Below are 22,566 nucleotides of genomic sequence, written 5' to 3'. Positions count from 1 at the left end.
TCTTTTTAATTTGTGTTTTAATATTTTAGTTATTTAATAAAGATATCCTTTTAGCCACTATTTTTTTTGTCTCTTCACTTCTTATCTATATGGCACCTCACTACTATAGATTACAGTAATTATTTGAATAAAGTTTGTTGAAAGTATAGCTCCATTTTTAACAGTTTTTTGTTAGATCTATAGAGCCAGTGATATTGCACAGTGATATTGTGGTATTTTTGAGTACTGAAATGTACTGAATAATGTTCTTTTTCTGTTCACATTTTGTATAACAGAATATGAGTTCGGAGATGGTTGTAGTTGATTACCAAGAGAACATCCTCAGAGGAGAGGTAACTGTGGAAGATTATTCCTACCTTCTACTCATTGGTATGTTTCTGTATCACTTTGTCTTAGTAGAAATCTTTGCTAAGTGTGTTCTTCTTTACCTGTTTGAAACTGGCAGCCCTGATGTACAGTATATTCAATTATACTGCAGTGAACAGGAAGCAAGCATGGCATGACTATTGCATATTTTAGGAAACATGTATACTGAATTGTATTATACAAATAATTGTATACCTTTGAAAGAGTTAGTACTTTAAAGCACTCAATGCAGTTGGTAGAATTGCAAAGAGCTTATAAAAACAAAATACTTGCTATTAAAAATCCTCAAGAATTTTTTACTGGTGTTGTTTACAGCTCTTTGCCCAGCTTACAGGCCAGCACTAGAGTCTGGCATCAAAGGTCAAACGTGCTCTGAAGCTGGCCAGGATCACTGGTGTGCACGGATAGCTCCCAATTTAGTCAGCTTTAGTGCCACGGTGCTTCTCTGAAACTGTATAGACAAAGCTGCTTCTGATTGCAGCATTGGGGAGAGTACAATTCAGGCCACCATTGCAATGATACCTGTTATAAATGGGTCACCAAGGAGGATGGCAGGAACAGGCTAAGCCACCAGAAGACCAGACAGGTTGGTAACTAAGTGGATTGCAGACCCCTGATCCTATCAACACAACTAGCAGTAGCCGTGGAGCGTTCCTACGATGCCCTAGACGCTTCCTCACAGCCGGAGAACTACCTAAGCCTAAAGACTAATATCCATATCCCCATATCCTGCCCCACAGTGTGTGTGTTATGATGTATTCACATTGCGGGCTGGGAATCTGGGGCCTCCACAACACGCAGGCATGATCGACTGATGTCAGTTTACAGGCAGCGCGCACTGCGCATGCCCTAGAACTGTTTTCACAGAGCAGGCGCCGACATAGGAGACAGAAGGAGGTGGGGCACAGACTGCAGCACAGGGGCATGATGGATGGCTATGGGAGAGCGGTGCCCAGACGCTACAGAGACTTGATTGACGGCGAGGAGGCGGCTGCTTCAGGGTGAGACTCCATACCTATGGGACTCATTACGGGTATGAGGCCCTATTAATAAAAGTTAATATTTTGGCGTTACTGCGGATCAGAAACGGAAGAGCCACCTTCACAGAATGCAGTCTTAGTGCTGCTGAAGGTGGCTCTTCTAGTTAAAAACGCCCAGGGGGGGTGAAATGAAAGGTTCCCTTTAAAATCTATACCACTATACACACAAAACTGCAGGAGTTAAAAGATCTGCCCATCCCAAAGTGATGCCCCCCTGCGCCTATTGCTCCGGTGGTTTCTCTTCATGAACTGTTTACACTAATGTTTTTTATCCTCTATTGAGTATGTTTCTCTGTGAATAAAGGACCACAAATTTTTTTCACTATTTTGTTGAGCTGGATGCTTCCTGTTATTGATTACTTCACACCCTAACACAGCGTTTCCGTGCTCTGAACTCTCCAAGATGTCTTATACAGTGAGCTGAACTTTGTTATATTCGATGACCAATAATACCTCATACAAGGAACAAATACCACCACACCATGACCAGATCACATATTACCACCACTGTTATGAATGAGTCACCGGAGGAGGAAAAAACAAAAATGCAAGCTAAGTCCAGAAAACCGGAAAGGTTGGTAGCTAGCGGATTGCAGACCCCTGATCCTATTCACAACAACTAACAGTAGCCGTGGAGCGTTACTACGGTGGTCCTAGACGCCTCTTCACAGCCGGAGAACTAAGTGAGCCTAAAGAAAGAAAGGGGAAATCTAAACTGCCCCAGAGCAGACCCCAAAGCAATAGACAGCCCCCAACATGTATTGTCGGTGAAAACAGATGAAAACACAGACAGAAAGACAGGCAGAGCAAACGATGGGGCCCAACTAACTAGACAGGACAGAAAAAATGCTGGCTGCAATCCGCAAAAACCCTACCAAAAATGTCCCTACACGTCTGATAGGAAAAACAGCCCTGAAGTCACTAGACTTCAAAATCCCTATATCAGCACTCCGATATATTCTGAAGACAGAGCAAAAGAGATTTAACCGATCAGGGACAGGTCTCTCCCATCCAAATCAGTTTCACGACCTCCCTTCACCAGCAGAGGGAGTTCATCGGACATCAAAGGTGAACGAGAAAATGAGCTCACAACAGTACCTCCTCCTTGAGGAGGGGTCACCAAACCCTCATCCACGCTACCAGGCCGATCAGGATGGGTCCGATGAAAAGCACGAATCAATCTTTTGGCATGAATATCAGATGCAGAGACCCAAGAATTATCCTCCTGGCCATAACCCTTCCACTTAACCAAATACTGGAGTCTCCGTCTAGCCAGACGAGAATCCAGTATCTTCTCAACCTCATATTCCACATTACCTTCAACCAATACAGGGTCAGGAGGTGCCACCACAGGAACTACTGGCTCAACAAACCTCTTCAACGGAGACTTATGAAACACGTTATGGATCTTAAATGTAACAGGAAGAGCCAATCGAAAAGAGACCGGATTAAGAATCTCCAAAATCTTGTAAGGTCCAATAAATCTAGGTTTAAAATTTGGAGAAGCCACCTTCATAGAGTTAATTTTTGATGACAACCAAACCATATCACCCACCTTAAACCGGGGACCAATGGTCCTATGCCGGTTGGAAAACCGCTGGGCCTTTTCCTGGGAGAGAGACAACTTATCCACCACTTGGTCCCAAATCTGGTGCATTCTCTCCACCACAGTGTCAACATCTGGGCAGGCAGAAGACTCCACCTGCCCTGAAGAGAATCGAGGATGAAACCCAAAGTTACAAAAAAAAGGTGACATCAAAGTGGCAGAACTAGCTATATTATTTAGAGCAAATTCGGCCAAGGGCAAAAATGAGACCCAATCATCCTGATCAGCAGAGATAAAACATCTCAAATAAGACTCCAAAGTCTGGTTTGTTCTCTCCGTCTGCCCATTGGTCTGAGGGTGAAACGCAGAGGAGAAGGACAACTGAATTCCCAGCTTGGAACAAAAAGTCCTCCAAAATCTAGAGACAAACTGAACTCCTCTGTCAGATACAATGTTCTCAGGAATCCCATGCAAGCGAACCAACTCTGAGGAAGATGGCAACTTAGGGAGTGGTACAAGATGGACCATGTTAGAAAATCTATCACAAATCACCCAGATAAGTCATTCTCTGAGAGAGAGGCAGATCAGAAATAAAATCCATTGAAATATGGGTCCATAGCCTCCTGGGCACCGGCAAAGGCATTAACAACCCACTAGAGCAAGAACAAAGTTTAGACCGGGAGCAAGTCCCACAGGACTGCACAAAATTGCTGACATCACGAGATAAGGCGGGCCACCAAAAAGACCGACTCACCAAATCTCTAGTACCAAAAATACCTGGATGACCAGCCAATGCGGAGCAATGAACTTCAGACATCACTTTGTCCTCCTGAAACTCTTCCAGAGCACGTCTCAAATCGGGCGAGATGGCAGAAAGAACTACCCCCTCACCTAAGATTGTAGCAGGCTTGGTCACAATAGGAGACTCAGCATAGAAACTCCTAGAGAGGGCGTCTGCCTTGACATTCTTAGTGCCCGGAAGAAAAGAGACCACAAAATCAAAACGTGTGAAAAACAAGGCCCACCTAGCCTGTCTAAGATTCAAGCGTTTGGCCGACTCAAGGTAAATCAAATTCTTGTGGTCAGTGAGGACCACGACTTGATGTCTAGCTCCCTCCAACCAATGTCTCCACTCCTCAAATGCCCATTTCATGGCTAACAGTTCCCGATTCCCCACATCATAGTTGCGTTCAGATGGGGAGAACTTTCGGGAAAAGAAAGCACAGGGATTCATTTTAAATGTCACCGGATCTTTTTGGGACAAAACAGCTCCTGCACCAATCTCAGAAGCGTCCACCTCTATCTGAAACGGGAGTGAGACATCAGGTTGCCGCAAAACCGGAGCAGAAGTGAATCTCCGCTTCAGCCCCTGAAAGGAAGAAACAGCCTCTGGAGACCAATTCAGCACATCAGCACCCTTCTTAGTCAAATCAGTCAATGGTTTGGCAATACCAGAAAAATTAGCTATAAATTTCCGATAAAAATTAGCAAAACCCAAAAACTTCTGGAGGGCCTTCAAAGAAGTGGACTGAACCCAATTATAAATGGCCTGTACCTTGGCCGGGTCCATTTCAATAGTTGACGGAGACAAAATAAATCCCAAAAATGAAATCCTCTGTACACCAAAAAGGCATTTCGATCCCTTAACATACAGGGAATTTTCCCTCAAAATCCGGAACACAGTCCGAACATGTTCCACATGAGAGTCCCAATCCCTGGAAAAGATCAAAATATCATCCAGATAGATGATCAGAAATGTATCCACAAAGTCCCGGAAAATATCATTCATGAAGCTCTGGAAGACAGAAGGGGCATTAGTGAGCCCAAAAGGCATCACCAGGTACTCAAAATGTCCCTCCGGAGTATTAAACGCCGTCTTCCATTCATCCCCATGCTTAATGCGAATAAGATTATACGCCCCCTGAGGTCAAGCTTGGTAAACCAGCAAGCACCTTTAACTGTGGAGAATAGATCAGAAATAAGGGGTAACGGATACTGATATTTAACAGTAATTTTGTTGAGGGAACGATAGTCAATACAAGGCCTTAATGAACCATCTTTCTTGGCCACGAAAAAAAACCAGCACCCAAGGGTGAAGAGGATGGTCTAATATGACCCTTCTCCAACGACTCCTTAATATAAGATCGCATAGCCTCGTGCTCGGGTACAGATAAATTGAAAAGTTGACCCTTGGGAAATTTACACCCAGGGATCAGCTCAATTGCACAGTCATAACTCCTATGAGGAGGCAAAGACGCAGACTTATTCTCACTAAATACATCATAAAAATCAGCCAAATAGTCAGGAACATCATGCGACGAGGGGGGAGATGGAGAAAACAGGAGCGTCACTAAGAGCACACCGACAACCCCAACTCACCACAGACACAGATTTCCAATCCAAAACCGGATTATGAGTTTGCAACCAGGGAAACCCCAGAGCAATGGTATCATGCAAATTATGCAACACCAAAAATCTGCAATTTTCTTGATGGTCTGGGGCGACCCGCATTACCACCTGGGTCCAAAACTGAGGTTTATTCTTTGCCAAAGGAGTAGCATCAATACCCCTCAAAGGGATAGGCATCCGCAAAGGTGTCATAGGAAACCCACAACGTTAAGCAAAATCCAAGTCCATCAGGTTCAGAGCCGTTCCTGAATCCACAAAAGCCTTAGCGGAAAATGTGGACAGGGAGCAGATCAGAGTAATTGCCAGAAGAAACTTAGGTTGAACACCACCCACAGCAAATGTGTGTGCAAAACGTTTCTCTCGTTTAGGGCAGACAGAAATAATATGAGAGGCATCTCCACAGAAAAAACACAGCTTATTACGCCTTCTGAACTCCTGACGTTGCGCCCTAGACAAAATTCTATCACATTGCATAGGTTCAGACATTTGTTCAACAGGTGGCAACATTTCTCGTGTAATTTTACGTTCACGTAAACGCCGATCAACCTGAATGGCTAACGACCTAGAATCGTCAAGACCAGATTGAACAGGAAATCCCACCATAGTATCTTTTACGGTTTCTGACAAACCCTTCCGAAAGAGAGCTGCCAAGGCACCATCATTCCAAGTAGTAAGGACCGCCCACTTTCGGAATTTTTGACAGTACAACTCTGCAGAATCCTGACCCTGGCTCAATGCCAACAGGGCTTTTTCAGCTTGATCAATAGCATTAGGTTCATTATACAACAACCCCAAGGCTTGAAAAAATGCATCCACATTAGTTAGAATAGGATCATCAGGTGTCAAAGAAAACGCCCAATCCTGGGGATCGTCGCGCAGCAAGGAGATGACAATTTTAACCTGCTGCGCAGTGCGCCCTGATGAGCTAGGCTTCAAGGCAAGAAATAATTTACAATTATTCTTAAAATTCAAAAATTTAGACCGATCCCCAAAAAACACATCAGGAGTAGGGATCTTTGGTTCAGCAGCATGTGAATGAGCAAGATAGGCGGAAATTCCCCGCACTTCAGCAGTGAGCTGCTCCACACGATCAGACAATTGCTTAATCTCCATTAAAAAAAAATCCTCCTACGGCCCCAGAGAAAAAGAGGAAAAAAATACAAAAAAAAAAAAATATTCTGACACTTTTTTTTACAATTCTTTCCTGCTATTTAGTACCCTAGAATCTGCGGTATGGCTGGTGATTCTGTTATGAATGTGTCACCGGAGGAGGAAAAAAAAAAATGCAAGCTAAGTCCAGAAAACCGGAGAGGTTGGTAGCTAGCGGATTGCAGACCCCTGATCCTATTCACAACAACTAACAGTAGCAGTGGAGCGTTCCTATGGTGGTCCTAGATGCCTCTTCACAGCCGGAGAACTAAATAAGCCTAAAGAAAGGGGAAATCTAAACTGCCCCAGAGCAGACCCCAAAGCAATAGACAGCCCCCAACATGTATTGTCGGTGAAAACAGATGAAAACACAAACACAGACAGAAAGACAGGCAGAGCAAACGATGGGGCCCAACTAACTAGATAGGAAAGGACAGAAAAGATGCTGGCTGCAATCCGCAAAAACCCTACCAAAAATGTCCCAACACGTCTGATAGGAAAAACAGCCCTGAAGTCACTAGACTTCAAAATCCCTATATCAGCACTCCAATATATTCTGAAGACAGAGCAAAAGAGATTTAACCGATCATTGATTAAAATGGAAATTCAGCAAAGCCCCAGCCAGGGCTGGCTGAACACAAAACTAAGCAAATCAGACAAAATCTCATGGAACAATAACAGAGCAAAACTTAGCTTTAGAAGACAGGAACTGAACTGGAGGCCAGAGCTCAGAGCAGAGAAATCACCAGCAACCCTACAGGGCGTCGGCTGCCTTATATCCACTGAGAGATTCCAGATGTCCAATCGCAATCCACCTGTTCAGGTGACAGGTCTCTCCCATCCAAATCAGTTTCACGACCTCCCTTCACCAGCAGAGGGAGTTCATCGGACATCAAAGGTGAATGAGAAAATGAGCTCACAACACACCACATAGTGACCAAATAATAGCACATACAAGGAACACATACCGCCACACCATGGCCGGACATCATATTACCACCACATAGTAACTAAATGCTGCAATACTGATCAGTAATAAACACAATACTAATGTCACTATAAGTGCCATTATACAGGAGTTCTGTACTTAGTATGCAGTGTCTGTGTACAGGTAATACAGTAATCATTGTGACATTATACACAGGAGCTCTGTATATAGTGTATAATGTAAAGGTAATACAGTGATCACTGGTGACATTGTACACAGGACCGCTGTATATAGTATACAGTGTATAGTGTCAGTGTACAGGTAACACACTGACTCACCAGTGACGTCTCTAGGTGAAGTCCTTCATCTTCGCTTTTAATCTTCTGTCACTTCTTTCAGCCAGGGCTCGTCTCTGCAGGAAATAACACAGTTATCTAGAGCATCGCTTGCAGAACACCTTACTTATTTTTTTCCCAAATTCTAAACTACATTAGATGAAGAAAAAAAGGTGACAGTGTTGCTCTGCACACTAACATGACCGCCCACCCATTTAAAACCGTATCATCAAAAAATAAAATAAATACATCACTGCAGTAATAATATCCCTTAATTCACCCCTATGGTTGTGATATCCCCCATTCTGGCCCCGTGTGTCTCATTCCTGGCTCCAGCCATATGTTCTCCTATCCTGCCCCCATGTGATGTCCCATCCTGCCCCATATGATCTCCCCATCCTGCCCCATCTGTCCCATGATCCTGCCCCATCTGTCCCATGATCCTGCCCCATCTGTCCCATGATCCTGCCCCATCTGTTCCATGATCCTGCCCCATGATCCTACCCCATCTGCACCATGATCCTTCCACGTGATCCTGCCCCATCTGTGTCCATCCTGCCCCATGATTCTGCCCCATCTGTCTTCATCACATCCATCCTGCCCCATGATCATACACCATCTGTCTCCATCCTACCCCATCTGTCCCATGATCCTGCCCCATCTGTCCCATGATCCTGCCCCATCTGCCACATGATCCTGCCACATAATCCTGCCCCATCTGTCTCCATCCTACCCATCTGTCCCATGATCCTGCCCCATCTGCCTCCATCATATCCATCCTGCCCCATGATCATACACCATCTGTCTCCACCCTGCCCCATGATGCTGCCCCATCTGCCCAATGATCCTGCCCCATCTGTCTCCATCATATCCATCCTGCCCCATGATTATACACCATCTCTCCATCCTGCCCCATGATCCTGCCCCATCTGTCCCATAATCCTGCCCCATCTGTCTCCATCTTATCCATCCTGCCCCATGATCCTACACCCTCTGTCTCCATCCTGCCCCATGATCCTGCCCCATCTGTTCCATGATCCTGCCCCATGATCCTACCCCATCTGCCCCATGGTCCTGCCCCCATGATCCTGTCCCATGTCTCTATCCTGCCGCATCTGTTTCCATCCTGCCCCATGATCCTGCACCACCTGTCTCCATCCCTCCCCATATTCCTGCCCCACCTGTCTCTATTCTGCCCCCCGTGTCTCCATTCTGCCCCCGTGTCTCCCATGCTGCCCCCATGTCTCCCATTCTGCCCCTTGCCTCCATTCTGCCCCCGTGTCTCCAATCCTGCCCCTGTCTCCATTCTGCCCCCGTGTCTCCATTCTGCCCCCGGCAGGATGGAGACACATGGTCCAAAGGCCAAGTGTTTCCATCCTGCCTGTGAAACATAGTGCGGTTGCCGCTTTCAATAAAAAATTAAAAAAAAAAACCCCTTTCCTCTTACCTGGTTGTGCTCCTGCGGCGATGATCTCTCCTGGTGTTTCAAGCGCGTACTTGCCAGCGAATGACAATGGCGTCATACGCCGGTGACGTGCGCGCTGATGTCACTGCCAGCCTCCGATTGGCTGGAGCTTTAACTATTGCATTGCGGGCTCACATGGGCCCACAAGGCAATAGAGTAACTGAACCTGCATCTTGGAAGCAGGTTTCAGTTACTGCCTCGGAGAATCCTGCCGCTGGGGCCCGATCTGCAGATGAGATGAGGCCTGAAGCGGGCCCCCTCTGCTAACCGGGCCCCATACGCCAGTCAGGGCAGTAATGCCCTGATGGCAGCCCTGGGTAGAAGATCACCTGCTAGTTTATTGTAGATAGCATAAACCTTGGCAGGGTTCAGCAAAATACACAAAGCCTTTCTGGCATAACGGTAAAACAAACAAAACACAGTCCATTTGAGTCCATCCCCTGCAGAGTTCACCTGCACTTAACCCGCACAGTCCTTAGCTCCTCCTGTAGTTATGTGGGAGTTCCTGCTCTCCCAAGAGATAATCCCGCCTGACTCTCATGCCCAGGTATTTAACATCCCATGTGATGGTCACATGACCTTGACGTCACACAGGTCCTGTCATGACTCTGCAGGTGGAGATACAGTGGACCTCCTCCCACCCGCTCTATGAAGGTCTACTAAAACCAGCCCATAACATAGGTTCCTATTAACCCTCTCAGCACTTAGCGAGCTGGAGGCAAAAACACTCTTGTTTTACATTAGTGACCGCAGTATGCGCAGTGACACGTGTCTCCCTTCACATGCTATGCCAGTGACTTTGTCACAATATATATATTTTGCAGAGGGGCAGTGTGTGTGTGTATATTTTGCAGAGAAGCAGTGTATGTGTATATATATTTTGCAGAGGGTGTGTGTGTGTATTTTGTAGAGGGTCAGTGTGTATTTGTGTGTGGGAGAGTATTATGCAGAGAAGCAGTGTTTGTTTCCATATATTTTCCAGAGGGGCAGTGTGTTTGTGTGTGCTGTGTGTGTGTATATATATTGCAGATGGGCTGTGTGTATATTTTGAAGAGGGGCTATGTTTGTATATGGGGAAGCATTATGCAAAAAAGAAGTGTGTGTATATATATTTTGCAGAGGGGCAGTGTGTGTATATATATATATATATATTTTGCAGAGGGGAAGTGTGTGTGTATATTTTGTAGTAACTGTGTGTGTGTATATATATATATATATATATATATATATATATATATATATATATATATATATATATATTTTGCAGAGGGGCAGTGTGTGTGTATATGTATGTATATACAGTGGGTACGGAAAGTATTCAGACCCCTTTAAACTTTTCACTCTTTGTTTCATTGCAGCCATTTGGTAAATTCTAAAAAGTTCATTTTTTTCTCATTAATGTATACTCTGCACCCCATCTTGACTAAAAAAAACTAGAAATGTAGAAACTTTTTGCAAATTTATTAAAAAAGAAAAACTGAAATATCAGTTGCACATAGCTGCAGCCACCCCCTTCTTCCCCCCTGCTGGAATGTCCACTCACCCCTCCCTCCAGCTAAGCTGATGTAATGTAAGACCATGGAATGCCCGGTAACACAGGATCTTTTTATGACTGACTGGTTAAAAGCAGTTATTCTAGCACATGGATTTAAACTCTCCTCTCGAATATTATAATACATGATAATCATAGAGGCAGGAAACTTATATTTTTGGAATTTGCATGATTAAAGCTATTCACAGCGGCATTTTTGGGCTTCTGCATCCACCAGAAATCGAGTAAAAGGTATCTGCTTCCCAGTAACACATAGATATACAATGTTTGGTATCAAAAGAAAGGTAATGTCCTAATAAGAAAAATGATACCCCTGTCGTCTCTTTCCGCGGTTTCCACCCAGAGTTATGACAAATAGAATTTTTTTAGTAATTTTCAAAAGGGGCCGTAACCAGCCCCCACCCTGTGAGGTCATCGAGGGGGGAGACCCTTGGTTTTGGGCAAAGGTATAAAGCTCAGAGGCCCAGACAAAGAAGCTGTCTATTCCCGGGGAATCCGTTATGGAAAGCTTTGCATTTTGACCTGTTGCCCTGGGAAGGTTCCCCTCCCACCTCCTCCACATAGCGTGCCAGTGACTGACATGTGTAAGTTTCATATTTTAATCCCTTTTATTTTGTAACTTTCTGTATAAACTGTATTTTGTCTCTTTTGCAACATCTTTTATATTTTTGTAAACACTGCCTATATTTTCTGGAGTAAATCTAAAAATTTACTATTTTTGTTTTTCCTTGCTCTATAAACGTACTGTCACGACCTCCGCCCTAATTATGCTACCTTTTGGGTGGGCTCCTGACCCGATATTGGTTTTAATATAGAACGAGGAGCTGGTGGCAGCAAAGTGTTCTGGGGAATCTGGGAGACCCTATCAGTGATGGAACGGGGGTAACCCCCCCCCCCCCCGAGCTCCTGACATATTGTGTGTGTGTATATATTGCAAAGGGGCAGTGTGTTTGGAAGGGTGACTGTGTGTGTGTGTGTGTGTGTGTGTGTGTGTGTGTGTGTGTGTGTATATATATATATATATATATATATATATATATATATATATATATATTATATATTATATATTTTGCAGAGGGGCAGTGTATGTGTGTGTATTTTTTTTTGTGTGTGTATATTTTGCAGAGGGGCAGTGTGTGTGTGTGTGTGTGTATTTTACATGCCTCCTGTAATGTTCGCACCAGCCCCAGGTTAAATTGCCATGTTGGCACTTTGTGGTAAATAGGTGGGTTTTGGGTTGCTGTTTGGGCACTCAGTCTCTAAAAGGTTCCCTATCACTGCACTAGACTTGTAGACTGAGAGATTGGCATTTACTTTAGCCAAGAACATACTGACTTCTAGAAATAGAGAACAAAGAAGTTCTTTAAATACCAAGTTGTAATGATAAAATCCTTTACTTTATTATCTAGTCCAGAGGGACCACAGCTCAAATATACTGTATGGGTGTTTAATAATTAGTTAGCAATAAATACACACTTGAGAATTATATCCCATATCACCAATTTTGCTATCAAATAAAAATATAATTAATATTAGCATATGGTGGGAATATCCAGGTTAGAAACATGAATATAAACCTTACCAGAAAAATTTAGAAAAAAACCTACTACCTGCTGTGCCCCCTCTGACACGCTTATTGAGTGTGCTGGATCACACAATGAGAAGGACATGGAGCAAACTGGGATGTGGAGTGAGCTGAGGATTGATTCCCTTTTGGCTTTTTTCACACTAGCGTATGGCTGAGCTGTGGAGGGATGCGGGCTTCCTCCATGAAGCTCCGCCTACGGCCGCACTTCCTCCGGTCAGCGCCGCCTATGTCGGCATGCAGCCTGAGTACCCTATCTTTAACATTAGGTACGCAGGCCATGCCGATGTATGCAGATGTCTCCGCATACATCGTTTTGACGGTGCAGCGAACTATGTCCAACGCAGCGAGTTGCATTTTGATGCGGTCGCCGCACCATCAAAACGACGCATGCGGAGGCATCAGCATTCATCGGCATGTGAAACTAGCCTTAATCATATAACTCTGGGCCAGCAATATCTGAGGAACACACAGTCGTTGGAGACGCCCACTTCTATGCTGAGTGAAACATCTAGCTGTGCCCAAAACACCATACACCAGGAGTCTCCTCATGCACCCATCCCCACAGCTTCCCCTTTTATATCCACTGTGATATCAAGCTTGCTCATCGCAGGAGAAAGGGGAGTGCAGCAGTCGATGTACTGTAGATCCCAGATGAGACTCGTCCTGCTTCCCCATCAAGAAGGTTCACGTGCTCGTCATGGGGGGGACACATCACCACTGTGAAGATCTGAGGTTGTGGGTTATAAAATCACCTAAGCAGGTTAACGATGCAACTATTTTTATTCCATACTTACATGGTTGTACAACAAATCCATGTAGATGGCCAACATACAATGTCCTCAGTCCACAAATTCCCAATTTGAGATTGGTAGTTCCACTGGCCCAATACAAGGCGATACCCACTGTCTCCCAATTTTCGGTTGGCCCACAGCTTTTGGTATCTCCAGCTGGTATAGTGTGCAGTCACAGCCTATGTTCCTCTGGACGATGGATATAACTACCGTAGCTCATGGATACCCCTCCAGCCAACAATCAATCTCCAAAACTCCAGAGTCCGTCCATCCATCCCAGCTCGGATCCCCTCACGTCGAAGTCCCCCAACAACTGCCTGATTCAACCCATGTGTCTTTTTCTCCCTCCCCCTTAAACAATTTTCTTTAACTCACAGAACAAAGCATATTCCATTACTTGGAGCTGTATATGAGATCCCCTGTGGTGATGGCTCCCCTGGGTCGACTATCTCCATCCACACAATGGGCCTAGGCTGGGAGTACAATGGGGAGAGACCTTGAGATACAGACAGGATTGATAGGATGATTGCTTTACATGTACCTTTAGCAATCTCCATGCTGGAAAAAGTCTCATAGAGGTGTGTACTCCGCTCTACGTACATTTGTCCTATAGCCTTTACTATGCGGCCATACCCTCACATTCCTCACCCACTTTTTTCAGTGCGAACATGAATGTAAGTGGTTTCACCTTCATGAGAACTAAATGTTGTATCATCTAGTTTCCTCAAGGCATATTCCATGTCGCACTTGTGAATAAACTGCACAGTCTTCATTCCACGCTGGTGTACATTGGCATAGTAGACATCCCCAGTTTGTCTCGTATGTTCTTTCAGATCCTGCCAACTCCCCGATGGGGGAAGCCCTGAGACAAGGACTCTGTATTTAGTTAACTGGGACAGGGGTCTGTTTTTCCTGTAGGGTCCTCCATATCCTCCCCCTGATCCTTGGTTGGACCTGGGAAACTCCACACGTACCCGATGAGCACCGATCTTATCCATTACGTCCAACCCCAGATTGCTGACCCCCAGGGGATTGTCACTTGGCGGCCTGGTAAATAATGTTCTGGGGGGGGGGGGGGGACAGTATTTGTGCTTACCAGGGTGATAGTAGACCCAGTGTCCCAAAGTCCCTGGGCCCACTCCCTGATGTAATTTACCTTCCCCAGGTCACCTTCCTTCATGGTAATAGTCATTACATTTTGGGCATTACTCATCACTGGAAGGGGAGTAGTCAACATGTTGAGATTGCTCTGTTCCCTCTTGGTTGAAGCAGTGTGAACTGATCCTTGGCTTTGGGTTACGACATTGGCCCAGTGGCACACCAACCCTGCTCTTAGGTTGTTTCCCAGCAACACGTCAACTGGTAAGTGCCGCACTACTCCTACATCCACCATTCCATGACTGTGACCCCAGTCTAAATGTAGTTGGACCCTATGAATGTTCAGAGCTTCTTTTTCTGCTACGTTGACTAGCATCCGGCTGCTGGGAACAATACACTGGTCCAGTACTAGATGTTCTTTGATAAATGTGACAGAGGCTCCTGAGTTACGGAGCCCCGCAGCCTCCACGCCCTTTACCCAGACCGGCTGCAGATGCCAGTTCATGGTTGATGAGGTGTCCCATCTAGTCAGGGACACGTCCTTGTACCACATATGCCTCTTTCTCTTCCAGTCGATATAGTGGGATCCTCTCTTCTACAGCATTCCAGCCCCATTGTAGCACAGTGTTCACCGGTTAGGGATGTGGATGATGTGGGCTATAAAGTTGCCAGCATTCCTTAGCAAAGTGTCCCATGCGTCCACAGTTATGGCAGCTTAACCCTCCTCGATCTGACGTGGGCTGCACTGGGTGTTGTCATGATCTCAGTGCGGGTTTGACTCGCACACGTGGGGTTAATGTATGGAACCAGTACTGATGACTGGCATTTCTGGGGTTAAAGGTTGTGATCCCGGTGCAGGCTTACCTGCACACCTGGGGCTATGATTGTGGCCTCTCCCTGGTTCTGGGGGAGGCTTCTTATAGCCTCAGGACGCTCCCATCCCTGTCAGTTATACTTTTGCCCTTGGCATTGTGTGGTGACCCCTGAGTGTGTTAGTGCTGTGTTCTGGTTACTTGATTCTCTGTGTATGACTCGGTCTGTTTCCTGGATATCGCTTTGTATTTTGCCTGGTACCTCCTATGTCTGTTTGGTTTTGAACTCTGCTTGGCCCTGATTATCCGCTCTGTCTCATCCCTGGTACTGTTCTGTGTTCCTGTGTATGACCTTTGGCTTTGTCTGACCTCCCGTCTGTTTATCCCTCCTGTACCTCGTTTGACTGTACTGTACATGACTTCTGTTTTGCCTGAATCTGAGTTCTCTGGCTTCTCTGACGCTAAGCCCCGCCCCCTTGCAGCCACATGACCGTTCACATGACCGTAGGTCCTGTGCAAGCGTGCTCATTTTCAGTGTCCGCAGGTCCCGTGCCTCTTTACTTTCCAGCACTGACTGGTCCCTGACAATATTCGCTTGAAGCACGCATTGTCACCTCTGCTGCCACTCCACAGGTATCGTTTAGCACTGCTTCTGTACTCAGGACACGCGCACTGGCTCTATGAGCGTGTGTAGTGCAGTGTCCCTGACAGGTGTGCTTGGGAAACCTCCTCCTCTTTGTGAACTCCGAAATCCCCTCCGTTCCTCCTCTTGCCAGTCCATGGGTCTCGCTGGTCTCCATGTAATCTCCAGTTCGCAACTTGCTGGAGCTATACTTTCACGTAGCAAAGGTCGATTAGCAGACCAATCATCAGCCAATCTTGCAGCCTCATCCAGGCTGACTGGTATTCTATCTGCCACCTATTATTTTAAGTCACTTGGGAGATTGGACATAAATTGTTCCAGCATGAATATATCCAAGACATGTTCTGCTTCCCGAGCCACCAGTCCTTCTATCCACCGATTGCATGCCGTACGCAGTGTGATAGTAAACTCCCAATGTGTGTGTGCACCATCCTTGTCAGACTCCCGAAACTTCCTGTGGTAGGTTTCAGGTCTGATTACATACCGCTCTAGTAATGCGCTGTAAATGATAGAGTAACACCTCTGATCCCCAGAAGACAAGTTATTAAAAGCGTCTCTTGTTTTTCCAGTCAGGCCATCACTCAAAAATCTGGGCCATTCACTGACTGACACCTCATGCAGCAGGCAGAGGTTCTCAAATAACCGAAGATGTTCATCAATATCCAAGGTGTCCTCATTGAATTATGGTATATCCTTGTACCTTAAAGATGGTGGCCCATCTCTCCTGTAATTCCCTGTCCTCTGCACGGGGGCTGGTGAGGGTATTGTTTCATGCACACCCAGATATTTTCTTAACACTGCCGCCCGCTCTACCTCGGTGGCCCGCTCTGCTCTCCTAGCGCGTCCAGCATCCGCCTCAGCTCAGTTGGTCGATCCTCCGTCATCTGGATGTCGGCCCTAAGCTGTAGTCTCTCATCATGTGGTTGTTCATGGTCCCAGTAGTCAAAGCATTGTATTAGAAGGCCCGATTGACCTCTGGCAGCCACTCTAGTTGTCTCTCAGAGCAAAGCGCTCTCAGCTCCTCCTTCTTGAGCTTCTTGTAGATGGAGTCTGCCAAGTCACCACTCAGTAACTTTCCCTGGTATGCTGTCCAGAGATAGGTGATCCCACCAGCTGCCACCACTTGTGGTGAACTGAAGTTGTGGGTTATAAAAATCACCTAGGAAGTTTAGCGATGCAACTATTTTTATTCCATACATACATCTATAGTTGTACAACAAATCCATGTAGATGGCCAACATACAATGTCCTCAGTCCACAAATTCCCAATCTGAGATCAGTAGTTCCACTGGCCCCATACCAGGCGATACCCACTGTTTCCCAACTTTTGGTTGGCCCACAGATTTTGGTATCTCCAGCCGGTTTATTGTGCAGTCATAGCCTATGTTCATCTGGATGATGAATATCACAACCGTAGCTCGTGGATAACCCTCAAGCCAACAATCAAAACTCCATAGTCCATCCATCCATCCCAGCTTGCATCCTCTCACGTCGAATTCCCTGCAACAGCTGCCTGATTCAACCCATGTGCCTTTTTCTCCCTCCCCCTTAAACAACTTTCTTTAGCTCACAGAACAAAGTATATTCCATCACTTGGAGCTGTATGTGAGACCCCTTGTGGTGACGGCTCCCCTGAGTCTACTATCTCCATCCAAACAATGGGCCTAGGCTGGGAGTACAATGGGGAGAGACCTTGAGATACAGAGAGGATTGATAGAAAGATTGCTTTACACTACCGTTCAAAAGTGTAGGGTCACTTAGAAATTTCCTTATTTTTGAAAGAAAAGCAGTTTTTTTTCCAATGAAGCTAACACTAAATGATTCAGAAATACACTCTATACATTGTTAATGTGGTAAATGACTATTCTAGCTACAAACGTCTGGTTTGTAATGCAATATCTTCATAGGTGTATAGAGGCCCATTTCCAACAACCATGACTCCAGTGTTCTTATGGTACTTTGTGTTTGCTAACTGTGTAAGAAGGCTAATGTATGGTTAGAATACCCTTGAAAACCTTTGTGCAAGTATGTTAGCACAGCGGAAAACAGTTTGGCTGATTAGAGAAGCTATAAACCTAACCTTCCTTTGAGCTAGTTGAGAATCTGGAGCATTACTGTTGTGAGTTCATTTTCCCCTTCACCATTGAGGTCTGATGAACTCCCTCTTCTGGTGAAGGAAGGTAGTGAGGCTGGTTACCAAGCACCTGAGCTGGATGATGATGACTGGGTGACGGGAATTGCTGACTTTTTGCTCTGTCTTCAGAAAATACCTGAGTACTGATATAGTCTTTTTGAAGCCTAGCGTCTTCAGGGCTTTTTTTCCTATCAGTCTGTTGGCTCTTCTTTTGATAGGATTTTGGCGGATTGCAGACAGCAGCTTTTCTATCCTGTCCTATTTAGTTAGCTTGGACCCCATCATTTGCTCAGCCTATCTTTCTATCTGTGTGAGTGTTTTTTCATCTTGCTTCACCGTCATTATATGTTGGGGGCTGCCTATTGCTTTGGGGTCTGCTCTGGGGCAGTTTAGATTTCCCTTTCTGTCTTTAGGCTATTTAGTTCTCCGGCTGTGATTGAGGGGTCTAGGGCACTGTAGGAACCCCCCATGGCTACTGCTAGTTGTTGTTGATAGGTTCAGGGATCTGCAATCCGATTGCTGCCAACTTCTCTGGTTTTCTGGACTTAGCTAGTATTTCTGTTTTTGCCTCCTACGGTGACTCATTCATAACACATTACATTTGTTGGTTCCATTAAACTCTCAATATGGCCAGACAAAAAAGAACTTTCATGTGAAACTATACAGTCTATTCTTGTTCTTAGAAATGAAGGCTATTCCATGTGAGAAATTGTCAAGAAGCTGAAGATATCCTACAACGGTGTGTACTACTCCCTTCAGAGGAAAGCACAAACAGGCTCTAGCCAGAGTAGAAAGAGAAGTGGGAGGCCCCGCTGCACAACTGACCAACAAGACAAGTACCATATATACTCGAGTATAAGCCGACCCGAGCATAAGCCGAGGCCCCTAATTTTGCCACAAAAAAACTGGGAAAACTTATTGACTCAAGTATAAGCCTAGGGTGGAAAATGCAGCTGCTACTGGTAAATTTCAAAAATAAAAATAGATACCAATAAAATTAAAATTAATTGAGACATCAGTAGGTTAAATGTTTTTGAATATCCATATTGAATCAGGAGCCCCATATAATGCTCCATATAGTTCATGATGGGCCCCATAGGATGCTCAATACAAAATACGCCCCATATAATGCATATGGATCTATATGCTCCATATGCTGCTGCGATTTAAAAAAAAGACATACTCACCTCTCGCCACTAGGGGTCAGGTGCCGGTGTCCTGAGCAGGTGGGGACACTGGCGCGCTATGGGGGCCAGGTGCCGGTATCGCCGCTGGCTTAGGGCCCCAGCACCTGCTATATTCACCTGTCTCCATTTCACTGCCGCGCACCGCTCTGTCTTCCGGGTCTCTGCAGTGACTGTTCAGGCAAGAGGCTGCACTAACCACGTCATCGCTCTCTCTGACCTGAATGTCACAGCCAGAGGATGCGAAAGACAGAGTGGCACACGGTGGTGGAACAGGGACAGGTGAATATTGCATGGCTCCCCCTGTCCTCCCCGTCATACTCACCCCCTCCTGGCGTGGTCTCTACAGTCCTTGCTTTTGCGATGGTCTCCAGCGCTGGTTGCTCCTTCCAGTGTTCAGCGGTCACGTGGCACTGCTCAATAAAGTAATGAATATGCGCATATTCATTACGTTAATGAGCGGTACCACATGACCGCTAAACACCGGAAGAGCTGCTGCGCCGGAGACCATCTGAGAAGCAGGGACTGCAGAGACCGCGCCAGGAAGGGGTGAGTATGATCTGACAGCTGCGCTCCCCCTCCCCCGCCGACCCCAGGGACAATGACTCAAGTATAAGCCGAGAGGGGCACTTTCAGCCTAAAAAAATGGGCAGAAAATTATCTTGGCTTATACTCGAGTATATACGGTACATTAGAGTCTGTAGTTTGAGAAATTGAAGCCTCACAAGTCCTCAACTGGCAGCTTCATTAATTAGTACACGCAAAACGCCAGTGTCAACGTCTTCAGTGAAGAGGCAATTCCGGGATGCTGGCCTTCAGGGCAGAGTGGCAAAGAAAAAGCCATATCTGAGACTGGCTAATAAAAGGAAAAGATTAATATTGGCAAAAGAAAACCGACATTGGACAGAGGAAGATTGGAAAAAAGTGTTATTGACAGACGAATCCAAGTTTGAGGTGTTTGGATCACACAGAAAAACATTTGTGAAATGCAGAACAACTGAAAAGATGCTGGAAGAGTGCCTGACACCATCTGTCAAGCATGGTGGAGGTAATGTGATGGTCTGGGGTTGCTTTGGTGCTGGTAAAGTGGGAGATTTGTACAAGGTAAAAGGGATTTTGAATAAAGAAGGCTATCACTCCATTTTGCAACGCCATGCCATACTCTGTGAACAGCTCTTGATTGGAGCCAATTTCGTCCTACAACAGGACAATGACCCAAAGCACACCTCCAATTTATGCAAGAACTATTTAGAGAAGAAGCAGGCAGCTGGTATTCTGTCTGTAATGGAGTGGCCAGTGCAGTCACCACATCTCAACCCCATTGAGCTGTTGTGGGAACGGCTTGACCGTATGGTACGCAAAAAGTGGCCTGGTCATTAAGGTCAAAATAGGCTTGGTCATGAAGGGGTTAAGGGCATAAAAAGTTTGAAAATTGCAAAATTTTAAAATTTTCGCCATATTTCCGTTTTTTTCATAAAGGCAAATCGAAGAAATTTTACCACTATCATGAAGTACAATATGTCACGAAAAAACAACGTCAGAATCAGCAGGATCCGTTGACGCGTTCCAGAGTTATACAGTGCCTTTCTAAAGTATTCGGCTCCCTTTCAGAGATCCACAATGAACTTCTGGAGTGAGTTTTCTACACTGAAAGTAAAGGGGCCGAATAATATTGCACGCCCCACTTATCAGTTTTTGACTTTCCAGAAAAATTTAAAATAACCAATAAATTTCGTTCAACTTCACAATTGTGTTCCATTTGTTGTTGATTCTTCACCAAAACTTTGCATTTGGTATCTTTATGTTTGAAGAATGATATGTGGGAAAAGGTTGAAAAGTTCCAGGGAGCCGAATACTTTCGAAAGGCACTGTAAGCACATAAAGTGACAGTGGTCCGATTTCAGAATTAAGGCCTGGTCTTTAACCTACAAAATGGATTGGTCGTTAAGGGGTTAATGATCACTAATTTAAACTGTGTGGAGAGGTGAGAACCATAAGGATTGCTGTAAAAAAAATTACTGTAAGTGCAAATTACATTACAATTAAAAAATACGAACATCCATGCACAATACCATGTAACAATACCAATACATTAAGGTTTATAATTGGGAAATAAAAAGGTTTCACATCTTACTGTACCTGTGTTTTTCTCCAGAAACGCTGCAAAACTAATAGCAGCGGTTTTGGTTTGGTTTTGCATGTACTCATGGGTGAAAAAACGATGGAAAAACGCTGAAAGAATTGACATGCTGCAGATTTCGAAAACGGATCAATTTTCTCTTTCAGTCAAGGAAAAAAATTAGATTTCTGCAATCTCAAAGATTTTGCTGGTACTGTAAAAAGCATCATTTAATTTGCATAAAAAAGCAGCACAAAAACTTCCCTCTACCAAATGTTGGACAAGCAGACGTGAGAGTATAGCAGCCCAATGGCGACTGATGTTTGGCTGCAGGACATAACAACGTCAGGAAAGCTTTGGGAGATCCAACGCAGACTTTGCTGGAAAGGCATCAGTGTGAGAGGTGAGTATTAGGTTTTTTACTTTACAAGGGGGACTACATTTAAAACGTAGTTGTCGCGGAATGAAGAATAGGTTTAAAAATTGTATTCCATATGTACATTTGATTTTTAAAATAGTCTTGCAAATACACTTTTAGATTCTGTTGTGCCATGAAATTAGTTACGAATTAAGCCCAGTATCAATGTGATATAAGTTTGTTACAACTAGAGATGAGCAAATATATTCTGAAACCGGTCACCTAATCCGAATTTGCCATATTCGTACCAAATTGATACCCAGTCTGTGCCGAATTTACGTTCACGCGCGTTTCTGAGCACATTCGCTCATCTCTAATACCATTGATTCCAATGGCATTTTGCTATGTTCGGCAAATATTTTGAATACAATATTCGTCGGCAATCGTAATCTGAACCGTATATTTAAAAATTTGGTCTACCGTAGTTACAACCAGGAAATTTGAGACATAAAGAACAGTTGCAATATGCATGAATGAATATTTTAAATAATTTGTAAACAAGTAGAAGAAAATTGACATTGCCAAATCTTACATAATTGGAGCAACATAACCCCTGTTAGATGTTGTAAACTGCCTGCTTCTGCTGGTGGGTATAGTACAAGATATGTGGTCATTGACTCTGCATTATACACTAAAATACTTCTTGGGGCTCATGCACGCGACCTTCCAAATCAGACGAGTGCTTTCTGTAGAATGAGAGAAAAACTGTTCTGTGACATTACCCATGCAAACACATAAAACACCAAAGGAGCACAAGACTACGAAGCGATAACACAAAAACCTGGGGTATGTGAAGGAAAACGTAGCAAAACAACTTAGTGATAAAATATTGGCTCAAGAATTGATTTCACATGTCAGTTTTCATTTTTTGTACTCTTTTGAACACATTTCTTTATACAAAAAAAGCATCAAATTGTTCTCTTTGGGCTAAACATATGTGAAGATAATACACATTGTTGTAAAGTATTTCAAGGTTACCTTTTTATCCT

The 22,566-nt window shown here is 44.7% G+C and overlaps 1 protein-coding gene across 4 annotated transcripts in view; it reads left to right on the top strand.

Moving 5' to 3' along the window:
- Nucleotides 1-22,566, top strand: part of CYB5R4 (cytochrome b5 reductase 4) — a 415,380-nt gene that overhangs the window by 183,397 nt on the left and 209,417 nt on the right. For all 4 annotated transcript variants that reach the window (XM_073589653.1, XM_073589651.1, XM_073589652.1 and 1 more), the window contains exon 7: nucleotides 276-369. In XM_073589653.1, coding sequence (XP_073445754.1) covers nucleotides 276-369 — 94 coding nt within the window. The remainder of the gene's footprint in view (nucleotides 1-275; nucleotides 370-22,566) is intronic.

Source organism: Dendrobates tinctorius, unplaced genomic scaffold (assembly GCF_039654945.1).
Source record: "Dendrobates tinctorius isolate UK_male_01 unplaced genomic scaffold, ASM3965494v1 ptg000111l, whole genome shotgun sequence".
NCBI lineage: Eukaryota > Metazoa > Chordata > Amphibia > Anura > Dendrobatidae > Dendrobates > Dendrobates tinctorius.
The sequence above is the reverse complement of the archived record's forward strand: the minus strand, read 5'-3'. Positions and strand labels throughout refer to the sequence as shown.